The sequence below is a fragment of the Hyla sarda genome, chromosome 8 (genome assembly GCF_029499605.1).
Source record: "Hyla sarda isolate aHylSar1 chromosome 8, aHylSar1.hap1, whole genome shotgun sequence".
Taxonomy (NCBI): Eukaryota; Metazoa; Chordata; class Amphibia; order Anura; family Hylidae; genus Hyla; species Hyla sarda.
In genome coordinates this window covers 70,485,020-70,502,417 of record NC_079196.1, presented here as the reverse complement: position 1 = coordinate 70,502,417, position 17,398 = coordinate 70,485,020, and the positions used below count along the sequence as shown (strand labels likewise).

Sequence of the window (17,398 nt, the reverse complement as noted above, 5' to 3'; positions counted from 1 at the left end):
ACAGCTGGAGGCATATGATTGTAGTCCCCCTGTATTAGAGAGACACACACACACACACTGGCCCTCATTTACTAAGAGTGTTGTGTAGATTTCTTCGTGGGTTTTCATTCGCTACAATTTATTTTCCACAGTATTTACTAAGGTTTCTCTACATTTTCCACTTTCCCTACACTTTGCTTTTTTTACACATTCTCTCATCTGTCTGGTTTTCCTCCAGCTCGAATCCACCACATTTTATGTGGAAACTTTAGTAAATATGTTGGGTTTTTGTGAAAATGTCAGGAACACGCCCCTTTTCGGAGACCACGCTCCCTTTTCCCGGCAGCCACGCCCATTTTTCAGGTTTTCTTAGCAAAATGGAGAAGTAGTCGGGTTTTTTTTTTTCAATTCTGCTGCAAAATCTGGCGCAGTGCGACAGAATCTGGCGCACAACCTGAAAAAAGTAAATGAGGGCCATTGACTTAAATTATTCATACACATGCACATTACCTAGACCACACAGATTTACACACATACATATATATCCACACACACACATATACATGCAGGGACACTTAATTTTTTAACAAAAAATCCTCCATTCAGTCCCCATCTTCAGTCACCAGCTTCTTTCATCATCTGCTCACAGGCAGCAGTGTACTCCCGCCCCTCCCCCCTTCTCCTCTCACAGGAGATTGTGAAGGAAACAGACAGTGAGGGAGCCGATCACAGCAGCTTTAGACCTCAAGACTTATCTATCATGAAGTGGGTCCATGACGTAGGTGATGACGAGTGGACACAGCCAGGCTGGTATGTATCCCATTAGGCAGGGAGGCAGTTTTTTGACTGGCTTTTTCAGTATGAAATACTGAATTTTTTAATTATTTTTAATGAAAGCAATTGCAAAACCTATTGATTTTGCATGCTTTACAACATATCATACGTTTTTATAACTGACAGTGCCCATTTGAGTTTTAGTTACCAGTAAACTTAACTGTAGCAACCAGTGTCAGGCAGCTGCTGCCAAGGCAAATTAAATCATTTGCCCACGACAAGGAAATGATTCTACCACTGTAAAAATCACTTAGTCAGACCACACATGTAATACTCTGTACAGTACTGGGCACCAGTGTACAAGAAAGATATAGTGGAGCTGGAAAAGGTTTAAAGTAGGGCAACCAGATCAGTAAGAGGGGTGGCAGGACTACAGTACCCAGAAAGGAGCCTGGATGGATTTCTGGGGAGTAATAACATTATAGGTTATGGCTATTAGATTTATAGGGACAGAACGTTGATCCAGGAATTTATTCTGATTTTTATATTTGGAGTCGGGAATTTTTTTTTTTACCTAGTATAGGGCAATTGATATCAGCCTCATAAGGTTTTTTTGCCTTCCTCTGGATCAACACAGTAGGGACACAATAGGGATATAGGTTGAACTTGATGGACTCTTGTGTTTTTTTTTTTTTTTTTAAACCAAATGAACTATGTAACTATGGGAACATGTTAAAGGGAAATTGTTGTGTAGAAAAGGCCGTGGGCAGAATTGCACAGAGTGAGCAGATTGATATGTAAAGTTTGCCTTGGCATATCCAGTGAGCGCGGTCCATATCAGTGATTGACAGCCCTCCTTGTATGAGTGGACATACAGATTTAGTTGTTAGTCCCCTAGTTGGACCACCCTCTGGACTCCTGAATGGGCAGAAGTTTAAATGATTAAACTATTAAGATCTACAGATTTATACAGTATACAGAAAACATGGTGGCTGCAGTTTGGACTGTATTTAAAGTTTGCACTTTCATTGATAGAAAAAAATGTATCTAGCAAGATGTTTAGATTATTTATTTATCTAACTCTCTATCCCATAGTGCGGCAAAATGTCATTGGGTTGTGTTTCTAAAATGTGCGCGTACTTTAATTCTTTGGCTGGACGTCTGTTTCAATCTTTTTGTTTACATGCTGGTGTAACTTTTTTAATTTTTTTTACTTTCCTAGGCTTCGTTGGCTCACAGGCTGGTAAACAGAGACGGGTCTGTAACCCAGCTGCCACTCTATACCTCACCATCTTTACCCAACATTACCCTTGGGCTGCCTGCTAGCGGATCTGCCAATGTAGGTGTTTAACATATATTTAATTGGTTCATTATATTGTGCTCAAAAGTTGGATTGCAGATACAACATGAATGGCCACTATTTCACTCTATATCCAATCTACATGCCAGTTAATGCCAACATTTTTTTTTTTTTTTTATAGGTATCAGTTGTCAGGAGCAAGTGGTAGATTGGGAGGGGTGGATAACTTAAAATCAGCTAAAGGGGTTATCCTCTAACCACCGTATAGGTGACAACTAGCTTATCGGTGTGGGTCTTCCACTAGGACCACCACGGAGCATGAGAATGGAGGTGAAATGTCCCTGAGTGAATGAAATGGAAGCACACACAATTAGCCACTGCTGCATCTTATACATCTATAGGTTGTCTGAACTTTGCAGAATGCAGCGCTTAATGTCTAAAAGTTCCATAGGCAGTTAATGGAGAAGTGACTGCTGTTCCATTCACTCGGGGGACGGTTGGCCCTGTTCTTGTGATCTAAGGGGGTCCCAGTGGTTGCACCCGCACTGATGAGCTAGTTATGCTTTATCTGTGGATAAGGAATAACTTTTTAAACGTTCACTGCCATTATAAAAAAAATAAAAAATAAATACTTTTGATATAGCATAGTGTGTTCAGACTCCGGTCAATTACTATTACTGTGTGACATGACAGTCTTGCATTATGAAACTTTCTCTATGAGACCGTCTCATACAGTGGGGCTTGCATATTCAACCCCATAACGACCAACAACGTATATTTACGTCCTTGGCCGACTCCCGCGATAGAACGTCCAAATCACCCCCCTTTCCCATAAAAAATAAATAATGTAAATAAATATAAACATATGTGGTATCGCCGCGTGCGTAAATTTCTGAACTATAAAAATATATAATTAATTAAACCGCACAGTCAATGGCGTACGTGCAAGAAAATTCCAAAGTCCAAAATACTGTATTTTTGGTCACTTTTTATATCATGAAATAATTTATAAAAAGCGATCAAAAAATGAGTCCTCATACCGACCCATACGCGGTAAAATAAAAGTTATAGGGGTCAGAAGATGACAATTTTAAACATATAAATTTTCCTGCATGTAGTTATGATTTTTTCCAGAAGTACGACAATATCCAACCTATATAAGTAGGGTATCATTTTAATCGTATGGACCTACAGAATAAAGAGACTGTGTCATTTTTACTGAAAATTTTACTGCATAGAAACGGAAGCCCCCAAAAGTTACAAAATGGCGTCTTTTCTTCAATTTTGTCGCACAATGATTTTTTTTCCATTTCGCCGTAGATTTTTGGGTAAAATGACTGATGTCACTGCAAAGTAGAATTGGTGGCGCAAAAAATAAGCCATCATATGGATTTTTAGGTGCAAAATTGAAAGGGTTATGATTTTTAAAAGGTAAGGAGGAAAAAACGAAAGTGCAAAAACAGAAAAACCTGTGGTCCTTAAGGGGTTAATGGACCATGCACCTCACTTCCTGCTCGTTTTAGTGATTGGTTGAGGCCTCCTACCGATAAAAACTTTTGACATATCCCTAGGACCTGTCAAAATGTTTTTTTGTTTTTTTTTTTGTAGTGGAACCCCTCTAAGTGCATTTTAAAACTACAGCAGGGGTTCACACAATTTTATATGCAGATGTAAAGTCCTTAAAATATGTTTCAGCATTACTGTGCTTGTATTGATATTTTCTAAGTGAGTCCTTGTACATCAGCATTGTAAATGCTGTTCTGCAGGGAACAATGCGGTTTACTTTACAGATATTGAGCTAAAACCTACTTCAGTTGTCTGTATTTATGCAGCTTAATAGATTGAAGTTATTTATGCTGTCAATGTTTCATTTTACATTTTCTTTGTATTCCTGTCTTGTTTTTGCTCTACTAACATTATTCTCCCTTAATTCCAAGTGGTTCCAGCAATCCAATAATGGTCTCTTTTGACACAATGCATATAGTTCAATAATCCATTTCAAAGTCTTGCGATACAAGCGCATTTTTATTTACCATGTACATTATGCTTTATTTTTAAAACATTCTAATTCTTTTTGCCTTCCACAATCTTTATTGTTAGGGTGGATCTGGACAGGATTCTGAACGCCTTTCTCTATCTACTATCCAACAACGACTCTCCTTATTTCCTGCTGGTCACCTTTCTCCATACCTTGGTACAGATGCAGCAAGCTCCCATAACTCCCTTCTTCAGCATATGGTTCTTCTGGAGCAGCCCAATGCACAGAGCCCACTAGTAACAGGTGAGCACATCAAACTACTGTGTCCATTAAAAACTGCACATGAATCTGCTCCTGCAGCTTTAGCAGATTTGTTTTATTGTTTCCAGGGTTGGGTGCACTTCCTCTTCACTCCCAGTCCTTAGTGTCCACTGACCGCGTCTCCCCCACAATCCACAAGTTACGTCAGCACCGCCCATTGGGCCGTACACAGTCTGCGCCGCTGCCTCAAAACTCTCACGCCCTGCAACACTTGGTCATCCAACAGCAGCACCAGCAGTTCCTTGAGAAGCACAAACAGCAGTTCCAACAACAGCAGCAACTACACCTCAACAAGGTGTGTGCCCAACTTCTTCATGTGCTTATCCAGGAGCTATCTTTCACATTTCTTCTTTTCTCTGAATGCTAATCTCGTATTTGCATAAACTACTTAAAGCTAGTTCCAGAAAAATCATTTCAAATATTTTAGGACTTAACCCTTTCCCCCAACTGCCAGTTTTCATATTTTTCTTTTTCATTCTTTTCTTCCTCATCTTCTAAAATCCATAACTTTCTTTTTTTTTTTTTTTTTTTTTTTTTTTTTTTTTTAACTACAGAGCCATGTGAGGGCTTGTTTTTTGCAGGGCAAATCTGATTAATGACACCTTACCATGAAATGCATAGCGAGCAAATCTGACTCCTATAACTTTTTATTTTTCAGTTTATGGGGCTCAGTTATGTCCATTTTTAATGCAACTTTATTATCTGGTCTGCACTGATATATGAGCACATTCAATGCATCTCTGTTATTGTGATACTCTGACAGTAGACATTTAGTGCATATCTGTAGGATATGTTGTTAATGACTGGAAGGTGGGAGAGCCACATCTGGTAACCCGGGCATCCACTGTATTGACATAGTTTTAGTACTTGAGATAAGTGGCATCTGTAAAAAGTCAAAGCTATGAAGTGACAGCCAGCCATGTGCATTTTAGAGATACAGACATTTTAATCACCAAAAAAAAAAAAAAAAAAAAAAAAAAAAAAAAAAGGAGCTTAAGAAAAGTATGCATCTCCTAATGTTGGCTCACAACATCAGAAAGGGGAGAAATAGATCTTTAATTTCCTCCATTGTCTTTTATATGAAACAACTACTGTTACATGTAGTCATCCCTAGAGGGCGACATACTGTCTTATCATTTCTCCACCATGTGTCATAGAACTTCCCCCTATAGTCATGTTATGTGACACTGTTTATTTCAGTGTGTCTTATATGCTCTATAAGCCAATGGTGTAAATCTTCTCTTCTGGCATCTTTATGTAGTATATATTGTAATGGTTAAGTATGTGTCATTAAAAAAAAACAAAAAAAAAAAAACTGATACTTTACAGACACATGTCTAAAGTTTTAAATAATCGGGGTGATCAGGAGAACAAGCAGGAAGTGTTCGGTAGTACGGTAGTACAATTTTCTCCACAGCTCATTGTGATCTCTGTCCTGCAGCCCCAATCTAAGTATATGGGGCTGTTCAGAAAAGCTGGACAGAGATTGCTGAGAGTCAGTGAGTGAAGCATGCTACCATGCAACCCACCCACCCCTTGTTCTCATGATTAGTGGGGGTCTCATAACTGAGTTTCTGACCAACCGAAACTTTTGACATGTTTCTGTGACATGAGAAAAGTATTTTGAAGTAATTAATCAATGTGACCTTATAGTATTTGATGTTTTTTATGTTTTGTTTCAGATGATTCCTAAAGTCAATGAGGTTTCACGACAGCATGAAAGCCACCCTGAGGAAACTGAAGAGGAGTTGCGAGAGCATCAAGCTATACATGAAGATTCTTATGTAGAGCATGGATCTGATCATAAAGAGCAGAGCCTTGGAAGTGTTGTGCGTGTGAAGCAGGAAAGAGAGGAAAGCGAAGATGAAGCCAGCCTGCAGGAGCTAGAGCAGAATAAACTTCAGGCTGAGCAAGACCTTCTCTTCAGACAGGCATGTTACTCATGAATCGTGCTTAACCTGTGATATTTCTCTAAGCTGCTTCTGTAGCTTATTGAAACTCATCTTCTTTACATTGCAGCAAACACTTTTATTGGAGCAGCAGCGCATACATCAGCTTAGGAACTACCAAGCCTCCATGGAAGCTGCTGGTATTGTCGTCCATTTTAGTGGACACAGACCACTATCGAGGGCTCAGTCGTCTCCAGCTTCTGCCTCATTTCCTATGTCTGTTCAAGAAACACCCTCCAAACCACGATTCACCACTGGTTCGTTGTCCAGTTTATTTTTTATTAAGTATTTTAGTAGGTATTCCTTAATGAAACAAAGTGTAGCTTTGACTGAACATGCATTTTCGCATTTCCTGCAGGCCTTGTCTATGACACATTGATGCTGAAACATCAGTGCATCTGTGGCAACACAAACAGCCACCCTGAGCATGCTGGCCGTATACAAAGCATCTGGTCAAGGCTACAAGAGACTGGTCTTAGGAGCATGTGTGAGGTGAGCTGTTATCTAGCGTTCATGGCTACACTTCATGCTCCTTCAAAAACATGGATATAAACTCTTTCTATTTGCATCTATTTTTTTGTGCAGTGTATACGGGGCAGGAAAGCAACTTTGGAAGAGCTGCAGACTGTACACTCTGAGGCACACTCTCTGCTCTATGGCACCAACCCTTTAAATCGGCAGAAGCTGGAGGGTAAATTTTGATGATGATTTTACTTTCACCTGTCAAATATTCCTTTTTTTCCCTCTGTTACATTTTGTGGGTATACAAATGTGTATTTTTTTCTTTCTAGACTTCTGTATTGTATTGAATGCTGATGGTGCCATATTTCTTTCCTTCTCCCTTTGTTTTGCATCAGTTCTTTCAAAAAATACTGCATCTGTGCGATGTAAAGCACAGGGTTGCAGGCTCTTACAGTTGTTTTTGCCATGTTGATTGATGTGCTGTTTTTTTCTTTGTGTTACTGACTGTTACTAACGAATTCCCCTTTCCTCAAGCAGGATCGTTGACCACCATGTTCGTCCGTCTACCATGTGGAGGGGTTGGGGTGAGTGTTTATTCCTATGCTTCTTTACTTTATATTATAGTATAGAGAGGGAAAATGGGACAGGTATTCCTGAAATAGTTTTTAAATAGATTTTTGATTCAACAATGTTCATTCTTAAGGTTTCTGTTGAGTGTCTGCATTTTGGAAGGGATAGATTTTCTAATACTTTCATGTATATAGGTTGACAGCGATACAATTTGGAATGAGGTCCACTCCTCTGGGGCTGCTCGACTTGCAGTGGGATGTGTAGTGGAACTTGCTTCCAAGGTGGTGGCTGGAGAGTTGAAGGTAAGTACCTTACAGGGAAGACTTAAGATGATCACTTTTATATATGCCATTTTGATTTAGAGTAGTAATTGCCAAATTTATTAACCACTTAGGGACCCAGGGCATACAGGTATGCCCTGACGCCCTGGTACTTAAGGACCCAGGGCGTACCTGGAATTTCGGTTCCCACCGGGCGGCGACTGGACCGGGATGACTGCTGATATCTATCAGCAGGCAGCCCGTGCAAACCCCTGGGAACGACCGACCAATCACTGCCCTGCTGGGTGATGATTGGGGCCGGCAGGGGTCTCCTACCTCTCCCTGGCCCAGCGGGGGTCCCCTCAGGAGCGGCAGTGGTTCTGGCGGCAGGATACAGCAGGAGGTGAGGCCTGTTGCATGCTGGGAATTGTAGTTTTGCAACAGCTGGAGTTTCAACTACAACTCCCAGCATGCCATTTGGTAGTATGTGCATGCTGGGGTTGTAGTTATGCAACAGCTGGAGGCACATTTTTTCTATGAAAAAATGTGCATCCAGTTGTTACATAACTACAACTCCCATCATTCACAGACTACCAAAGGGCAAGCTGGGAGTTCCAGCAGCGAGCCACCAGCTGTTGCAAAACTACAACTCTCAGCATGCCCTTCGACAGTCAATGCATGCGGAGTGTTGCAGTTTTGCAACAGCTGGAGACACATTGGTTGTAAAACAGTTTGTGTCCTAACTCAGTATTTCCTAACCAGTGTGCCTCCAGCTGTTGCAAACATACAACTCCCAGCATGCACTGAGAGACTGTACATGCTGGGAGTTCTAGTTAAGTAACAAACTCTGCGTTGCGCAACCAATGTGCCTCCAGCTGTTGCATAACTACAACTCCCAGCATGTATGGTCTGTCAGTGCATGCTGGGAGTTTAGTTTTGCAGCAGCTGGAGGTTTTCTGCAGCAAGTTTGAGATGCAGCAAATTTTCCTTTGCAGTTCAAACTCCCAGCGAGAAACTCACTGTAAAAACCCGCCCATGTGAATGTACCCTAAAAACACTACACTACACTAAATAAAAAGTAAAACACTACACATACCCCCCCAATAAAAAAAAAAACTTCTTGTACGGCACTGTTTCCAAAAACGGAGCCTCCAGCTGTTGAAAAACAACAACTCCAAGTATTGCCGGACAGCCACTAACTGTCAAGGCATAATGGAAGTTTTGCAACAGCTGGAGGCACCCTGTTTGGGAAACACTGCCGTAGGGTATTTTGGTGGCAGATGCAAATCCCCAAAATAGGTCTCAAATGCGCATGGCGCTCTCTCGCTTTGGAGCCCTGTCGTATTTCAAGGAAACAGTTTAGTGCCACATATGGGGGTATTTCCGTACTCGGGAGAAAACTTGTGTTACAAATTTTGGGGTGTTTTTCCCCTTATGAAAAGGTAAAGTTGGGGTCTACACCAGCATGTTAGTTTAAAAAGTAATTTTTTTACACTAAAAAGCTGATGTTGTCCCATACTTTTCATTTTCACAAGTGGTGAAAAAAGGAAAAAAAAAAGACCCCCAAAATTTTTTACGCAACTTCTCCTGAGTACGGAATTACCCCATATGTGTGTGTAAATTGATCTGCGTGCGCACAACATGGCTCAGAAGTGAGAGTGCACAGTGTACATTTGAGGTCTAAATTGGTGATTTGCACGCCCCCTCCCATAGGCTTGCATTGAGGGGGCAGAGGGTGATGTCACACAGGGGTGGGGCCGTCAAATCACAATGCTCTGGCCCCGTGATCGCCAGTAATCAGAACCGGAGTGAACAAGCTCCGGGGACTGATTCTAACGGGGTGCTGCGTGCAAGATCACGGGGGTCCCCAGCGGTGGAACCCCTGCGATCAGGTATCTTATCCCCTATCCTTTTGGATAGGGGATAAAGATGTCTTAGCGCCGGAGTACACCTTAAACACCCCACAGGTTTTTGACAAATTTTCGTTAAAGTTGGATGTGAAAATGGATGTGTTGCCCTACATTTTTCATTTTCAAAAGGGAGAATAGGAAAAGCCCCCCAAAATTTGTAGCCCCATTTCTTCTGAGTAAGAACATACCCTATATGTTGATGTAAAGTGCTCTGTGGGCGAACTACAATGCTCAGAAGAGAAGGAGCACATTGGGCTTTTGGAGAGAGAATGTGTCCTGAATTGAAGGCCACGTGTGTTTATAAAGCCCCCATGGTGCCAGAACAGTGGAACCCTCACCCCCAAATGTGACCCAATTTTGAAAACTACACCCTTCACAGATTTTAATAACGGGTGCAGTGAGCATTTACACACCACTGGTGTCTGACAGATTTTTGGAACAGTGGTCCGTGAAAATGAAAAATTACAATTTGTCGACAAAAATTTACCATTGACATAAAGTAGAATACGTCACGAAAAAACTATCTCTGAATCAGAATGAAAAGTAAAAGCATCCCAGAGTTATTAATGCTTAAAGTGACAGTGGTCAGATGTGCAAAAAATGCCCGGGTCCTTAAGGTGAAAATGGGCTTGGTCACATCCTGGACTGTCTTTAACCCCTTAACGACCACGGACGTAAATGTACGTCCTGGTTTGGCGGGATTTCCCGCAGCAGGATGTACATTTACGTCCTGTGTATGACCGCGAGCATCGGAAGGGTGCTCGCGTCATACACGGCAGGTACTGGCTGCTAGCAGCAGCCAGGGACCCGTCCGTAATGGCCGACATCCGCGATCGCGCGGATGTCCGCCATTAACCCCTCAGATGCCGTGATCGGTACAGATCACGGCATCTGCAGCATTGCGGTACTTTGATTGGATGATCGGATCGCCCGCAGCGCTGCCGCGGCGATCTGATCATCCAGCATTGGCGGCCAGAGGTCCCCTCACCTGGTTCCGGCCGTCTCCCGGGGTGTTCTGCTCTGGTCTGCGATCGAGCAGACCAGAGCAGAAGATCACCGATAATACTGAGCAGTGCTATGTCCTATACATAGCACTGCACAGTATTGGCAATCAAACGATTGCTATAGATAGTCCCCTATGAGGACATAAAAAGTGTAAAATAAAAGTTGAAAAATGTAAAAATAAAAAGTAAAAAAAAAAAGAAAAATACCCTCCCCAATAAAAATGAAAATTGTCAGTTTTTCCCATTTTACCCCCAAAAAGCGTAAACATTTTATTTTTATAGACATATTTGGTATCGCTGTGTGCGTAAATGTCCGATCTATCAAAATATAATGTTAATGATCCCGTACGGTGAATGGCATAAACGTAAAAAATAAAAAAAAGTCCAAAAATGCTGCTTTTTTTTGTCACATTTTATTCAAAAATAAATAAGAAATTCTCTAAAAGCTTTATATATGCAAATGTTGTATCTAAAAAGGTACTGATGACGGCACAAAAAATTAGCCCTCATACCACCCTATATACGGAAAAATGAAAAAGTTATAGGTGGTTAAAATAGGGCGATTTTAGATTACTGATTTTGTACAAAAAGTTTTAGATTTTTTTTTTAAGCGGTACAAAAATATAAAAGTATCTAGCCATGGGTATCATTTTAATTGTATTGACCCACAGAATAAAGAACACGTCATTTTTACCGTAAATTGTACAGTGTGAAAACAAAACCCTCCAAAATGTGCAAAATTTAGGTTTTCATTAAAATTTCCTCCCTAAAAATTTTTTGGGGGGGGGGGGGGTTTGCTGTACATTTTATGGTAAAATGAGAGGTTTGATTACAAAGTACTATTGGTCACCAAAAAACAAGCCCTTATTATGGGTCTGTAGATGGAAAAAAAAAGCGTTATGGATTTTAGAAGGCGATGAGGAAAAAACGGAAATGCAAAAATAAAATTGGCCTGGTCCTTAACGTGAATATGGGCTTGGTCATTAAGGGGTTAAAGGTGTTGACCAGGCTATAAAAAGATATTAATGTCCTCACTTCTGGACCATCCACTTCCGTATTTGTCCCAACATGTATTAATAATTTTCTCCACACTTCCAAGGGGCTGGCTGTGTCACTATAAGCATGTTCAAAGTTCACGGTACCAGCAAAATTGTGCAGACATTGGTCAGTGCATGGGTGTGTGACTTTGCCTACATGAGGCAGCCATAAGTTACAACATACTGACAGCAACACAGCCAACCCCCTTTAAGCATAAGGAAAGATGTGATTGTCAGCACAGACACCGAAGCGGAGGTGCCGGGAGCAAGGTTAATAATCACTTATACCCCCCTCCTATAACCAATTGTAGGCTTGTGTTCTTTTTTGCACCTTTTTCTTACTTAGTGTACCTTAACTTATATAAACGTTTCCAAAATGCTCCTTAAAGGGGTACTCTGGTGGAAAACAATTGTTTTTTAAATCAACTGGTTCCAGAAAGTTTAACAGATTTGTAAATTACTTCTGTTAAAAAAATCTTAATCCTTCTAGTACTTATCAGCTTCTGTATGCTCCAGAGGAAGTTGTGTAGTTCTTTTCTGTCTGACCACAGTGCTCTCTGCTGACACTTGTCCATGTCAGGAACTGTCCAGAGCAGGAGCAAATCCCCATAGCAAACCTCTCCCTGCTCTGGTCAGTTTCTGACATGGACAGAAGTTCCAGCAGAGAACACTGTGGTCAGACTGAAAAGCCTTTGTAGCATACATCAGCTGATAAGTACTGGAAGGATTAAGATTTATAAAGAATTTTTGTAAAGTAATTTACAAATATGTTTAACTTTTTGGCACCAGTTGATTTTAAAATATTTATTTCCCACCGGAGTACCCCTTTAAGCAATATTTTGTAAATCATTCAATGTCCAAACTGGTCCCCAGAAGCTGCCGCCACATCCTCATCCAGAAGTAGGCTCCTGATTGCTGGCATGCACTGTTGCTAGGGACACTGTATGGGCAGAACATGCTTAGAGTAGAGGGAGGCTGGGCCGGTGCATTAAATGGAACAAGAATTCTCTCTTGCCTGCTCATTTTGCAGCCTCTTTAGTTGATCACTTAGAAGGATCACTGAGCAGGCATTAAAAGTCAAATACAGATAACTTTGGTCTCATGTTGTTTGTAACAACAAAGCCTGACCACTGGGCATGCTGGTATTTGTAGTTTTGCAAAGGGTGGAGAGCCACATGTTAGAAATCACTGCTCTCTCTTTATCTCTCTCTATCTCTCTCTATCTATATATATCTATATAACTGATTCTCTCTCTGTTGGTTTACCTACTAATGATGTAACCAATCACCCGGTGGGGTGGTCTTATAAATACTGCACAATGTATCACATGTATTATGCTTGAGAAAGACTGCAGTGGCAGTCGACACGTCGCATATAGGTGAATAAAAACCACTTTATTTTTTCACCATACATTTTGGAGTGCTGCTGGATTTCATCTTTTGTATATCTATCTATATATATATATATATATATATATATATATATATATATATATATATATATATATATACACATATATGTTTATAGGTTATATTATATAATGTAAATAATGCTTTAGGAGTTCGAGATGTTATAGCAGTATTGCACTTGGGTAATGGAGGTTGTCAGGCATCATATACAAATGTAACCAGTGCCAAAGATCTTGCATGTTTGTCATTTTAAGCTGTATAAATGAATGTAAATAATAAAATTCAACATGGCACACAATCTGCAGCATAAAATCCACAGCATATATTCTTTGTGTGCTCATACCTCTGTAATAGAGGAGAGCATAAGTGTAGATAGACTGTGTCTGTTTGCCTTGGCCTGATAGACACAAAGCCAACAAAACAGGAATATAGTGCAAATTTTTGATGAAAAAAGCCACTGCAAGTCAATAGAGATTTATGAAATTCCATACCCACTTGACATTTTTGTCTTTGGCGTCTTTTTACTCCTTTTTGGCGTTTTTTTTTTTTTTTTCCATCCTTGGTTGAGACTGTCGTTTTTTTCTATGACATCTTGGCGTTTCTCTCCCTTTTGTCTATAAGATAGAAAAAACGGGATTAATGAGGCACTGTCATTATGAAAAACATTTATTTTGTAGTACTACTGATAAGATGACTTTTAGAAATGCATTTATTTAAAAAAGTTGTAAATTTTACTAAAAAAATGAAATATTAAAATAACCGCCACTAGGGGTCATCTATCTTTATGCAGACAGACTACTCTGTATTTTGCAGCATACTGAATACCGGCTGTAAAGCATGTTGGTATCCAGTATTGGATCACCGTTGCACCACTACAGCCTTCAGCTGTTCCTAAACTGCAACTCCCATGATGGGAGTTGTAGTTTTGCAACAGCTGGGGGTACAATCTTTATAAAACTCTGTATTAGAGCTGTGTATTCTCCAGCTGTGCGCCTCCATCTCTTGCAAAACTACAGACAAAGGATGTGTGGGCATGCTGGGAGATGTAGCTTTGCAACAGCTAAAGGCAACACTGCTCTGTGGCTAAGTTTCCACTTTGTTTTTTTTGTGTGGAAAAAACGCCAGTGCAATATCCTGCGTCTGGCGGTTTTTCTGGCGTTTTTGCATTTGAGTGGAAATTGCATTTTTGGCCCCTTTTGGCGTTTTTTATTTATTTTTTTCCAAAATTTGTTGGGTACCAAAAAAAATAAATAAATAAAAGTTTGGATAGAAAAAAAAAAAAGTTTCACAAAATTGCAATTTTTTATAATGAAATTTGTATTCATTTTTAAATCGGGACCAATGTATGTGGGCGGGCAGGGAACAAAAAGTTTAGCCAATAATAAAATTGTATTGTAAGGGACCATTTAAATGTAAAAATATATTGTTTAAAATTATTTTTTTATGTATTTTAATAATGTGTTTAAAGTGTGTTTCATTTTTTTTTTCTCAATTTTTTTTAAACTTTTTTTTTTTTAGGTAGATCTACTACTCCCAGCATGGAACAGATTGTTCCATGATGGGAGTAGTAGTACCTGTACTAATAGACAGATCGCTCCGGTTGTCACTCCTCACACCCGATGCGATTGTCCTATCTTTTTGCAGAGATGCTGAGCGGCTCCATACAGCGCTCGCATCTCTGCACTATACTCTGGCTGTCCAGTGATGTGAATAGAAATTCACCTCACTCATTCGTATTTTCCCGCCCAGAGTGGTGATTGGCTGGATGTTTGCAGCCAATCCCCGCTCTCGGCGGGAAATATGAATGAGTGAGGTGAATTCTATTCACATCACTGGCCGGCTGGAGTATAGTGCAGAGCTGCGAGCATTGTAGAGAGCTGCTCCGCATCTCTGCAGCGAGTGTCACTTCTGACACCTGTTGCGATCTGTCTATTAATGCAGGATAAAAAAAATAAGAATAATAAAAAAAAAAGCCAAACTGAAAAACGCAAAGTGGAAAAAGAATTTTGCGTTTTTTCATTGACTTACAGCTAACATCTAGACGCAGCCATGGGGGCCATTTTAGCATTTTTTGGACAAAACAGCCAAAGCTTTCTCTGACTGAGTGACAAAGAATCTGATCAGACATTCAGGAGTCTGTGAAAGCTGGATGACACACACAGTGACAGCTATGTTGATTAGCATCCAGCTTTACTAGGAACAGATATAAAATGTATGCATAAAACTACTGTGCAGTGATCTGCAGACTGCCAGGCTGCTCCCAGACTCAACAGATGAGTCACCACAGTGAGGAAGAGAGATGGGCACACCCCCTCCACAATGCAAGAAGACAAAGCAAGTGAGCAAGATAAAAATGCTATTTGTTAGGGATATATAGGATCTAGACACATAAAAATGATGTGTACATGATCAGGATTAGGTACTGAGCAACATCACTTTTTTTTTTTTGCTCTTTGACAGGTGCGCTTTAAAAATGTTATGTGGGTTTTGCGCTGGCGGTTTTACGATTTATTTTTAACTAAGAGTTTTAAAAAAGGGGTGGACACAGTTTTCACATAAAGGCAAAAATACCACAAAAAACATAAAAAGCAGGCAAATTCAGTGGTAGTTTCTCAGGCATCTCTTTTTCTGGCCTAAGTGAAAATCTTGCCGTAAAGAAATTTCAGGTATTTTCAGGTCAGGTATTGTCCACACCTCTCCTATTAAACCTATTACCTGTTCACATCCTTTTTTCAGAAAGTGGTGATAAAAATTGCCTTGTAACTTTTCATGGATTGATAAATTTTCGCTTTTGTGTGGCTTTCTCTTCTGTTGACTTTACAGTCCTCTCCTCTTTGTTGCAGAATGGCTTTGCTGTAGTAAGGCCTCCTGGTCACCATGCAGAGGAGAGCACACCAATGTAAGTTCTCTCCTGAAGATGTCATCTGGAGGGTTAAGTGGGTATTCTTTCTGGCCTTTTTTTCCATTAACAATATTACTTACATTATAGGGGATTCTGTTACTTCAATTCTGTAGCAATAACAGCGAAGCTTCTCCAGCAAAGATTCAATGTTGGAAAAACATTGATAGTGGATTGGGTGAGCAGCCACTAAATCTCAGTTGCTTTGATAATATTAAACATAAAATATAAAGTTGCTTTACAACATTGACTTATGTATATTTCAGGATGTGCATCATGGTAATGGTACCCAGCAGGCTTTCTACACTGACCCTAGTGTCCTTTACATATCACTCCATCGCTATGATGACGGAAACTTCTTCCCAGGCAGTGGCGCACCTGATGAGGTAGTTATACAAGGTTTTGTAGACCGTGATGATATTGATGATTTCCACTGCTAAGGCTTTCCTAAGTGGTTTCTTAGTGCAACTCATTTTTCAATGCCTGGCTCCTGGATAAATCTTGGTAGTGCCTTCAATTTTACGAATATATAACATGCTACCATAAATAGCAATTTTTGATCTAATAAGGAATTATAAACAAACTCTAGGGCTGCACGATGTTGGAAAAATGTGATATTGTGATTATAAAAGTAAAAATTGCGATTTCGGTATACAATTTGGATGTAATAAACAAATGGTGAAATCCCCTCAATTTCATGTGCGTTCCCCAACCCCATTTCATGTCCAATTTCCCTTATGTTATGTCCAATCCCTCCCCCCCCCCCCCCCCATGAGATGTCTTCCTTCATTTCACATCCCCCCTTTCCCAAATTTCATGTCTATCATGTCTAATATCATGATTCCATAGTTTTTTGCAAAAAATCGTGCAGCCCTAACACTTTTTTGCTTTTTTTTTGTTTGCTCCCTGCTGTTCAAGTGACATATGGGGAGATCAAAACCTGTGTCGAGAAAAGTTTACCAGTTGCCCATAGCAACAAATAAAAAATTAAAGAAACAATCTGATTAGTTGCTATAGGCAACTGAACCACTCTTCCTCTACACAGGTTTTGATATACCACTCTATAATACTTATTTTAAGGGTAAAAAAAAAATATGGTGCTGTTGCCCATATGTCTTAAGTACTTCTGGAATGCTGCGTGTAACTTGAATTTTCTGTATTTATTGAGTTTCCAAAATAAGTAACACAAAAAGTACAATAGCAAAGAAGAACAGCAGTTATGCAGATCCAAGCACGTGACTAGCAAAACACGGAATGGCATACAATGGATCCAGCGATCCTAGACATATGGACTACATAACCAGCTGCACAGTGCTCTAGCTGAATAAAAGATGAAAACTAAGAATAACAAAACAGAAAGTAAGAAAGCCAGAGCAAGGAGAAAGGGTGGGAGAAGGAGGGGAAAAGAGAACAAGGACACAGACAAGACCAGGGTGGAAACAAAAAGGGGATAGACAAGACTTGACATACAAAAACGGGGGGGAGTGGGGGAGAGGGCGAAGGAAGAACATGGGGAAAGGCAGCGGGAGGGAGAGGGAAAATGACT

General features: G+C 40.2%; 1 protein-coding gene across 8 annotated transcripts in view; it reads left to right on the top strand.

The window, feature by feature from the left end:
- The window catches only part of HDAC4 (histone deacetylase 4), a 224,581-nt gene that overhangs the window by 173,078 nt on the left and 34,105 nt on the right, over nucleotides 1-17,398 (top strand). For all 8 annotated transcript variants that reach the window (XM_056537011.1, XM_056537015.1, XM_056537012.1 and 5 more), the window contains 12 exons: nucleotides 1,976-2,092; nucleotides 4,154-4,334; nucleotides 4,421-4,647; nucleotides 6,035-6,283; nucleotides 6,372-6,558; nucleotides 6,660-6,793; nucleotides 6,887-6,992; nucleotides 7,301-7,347; nucleotides 7,528-7,635; nucleotides 15,797-15,852; nucleotides 15,943-16,030; nucleotides 16,119-16,238. In XM_056537011.1, coding sequence (XP_056392986.1) covers nucleotides 1,976-2,092; nucleotides 4,154-4,334; nucleotides 4,421-4,647; nucleotides 6,035-6,283; nucleotides 6,372-6,558; nucleotides 6,660-6,793; nucleotides 6,887-6,992; nucleotides 7,301-7,347; nucleotides 7,528-7,635; nucleotides 15,797-15,852; nucleotides 15,943-16,030; nucleotides 16,119-16,238 — 1,620 coding nt within the window. The remainder of the gene's footprint in view (nucleotides 1-1,975; nucleotides 2,093-4,153; nucleotides 4,335-4,420; nucleotides 4,648-6,034; nucleotides 6,284-6,371; nucleotides 6,559-6,659; nucleotides 6,794-6,886; nucleotides 6,993-7,300; nucleotides 7,348-7,527; nucleotides 7,636-15,796; nucleotides 15,853-15,942; nucleotides 16,031-16,118; nucleotides 16,239-17,398) is intronic.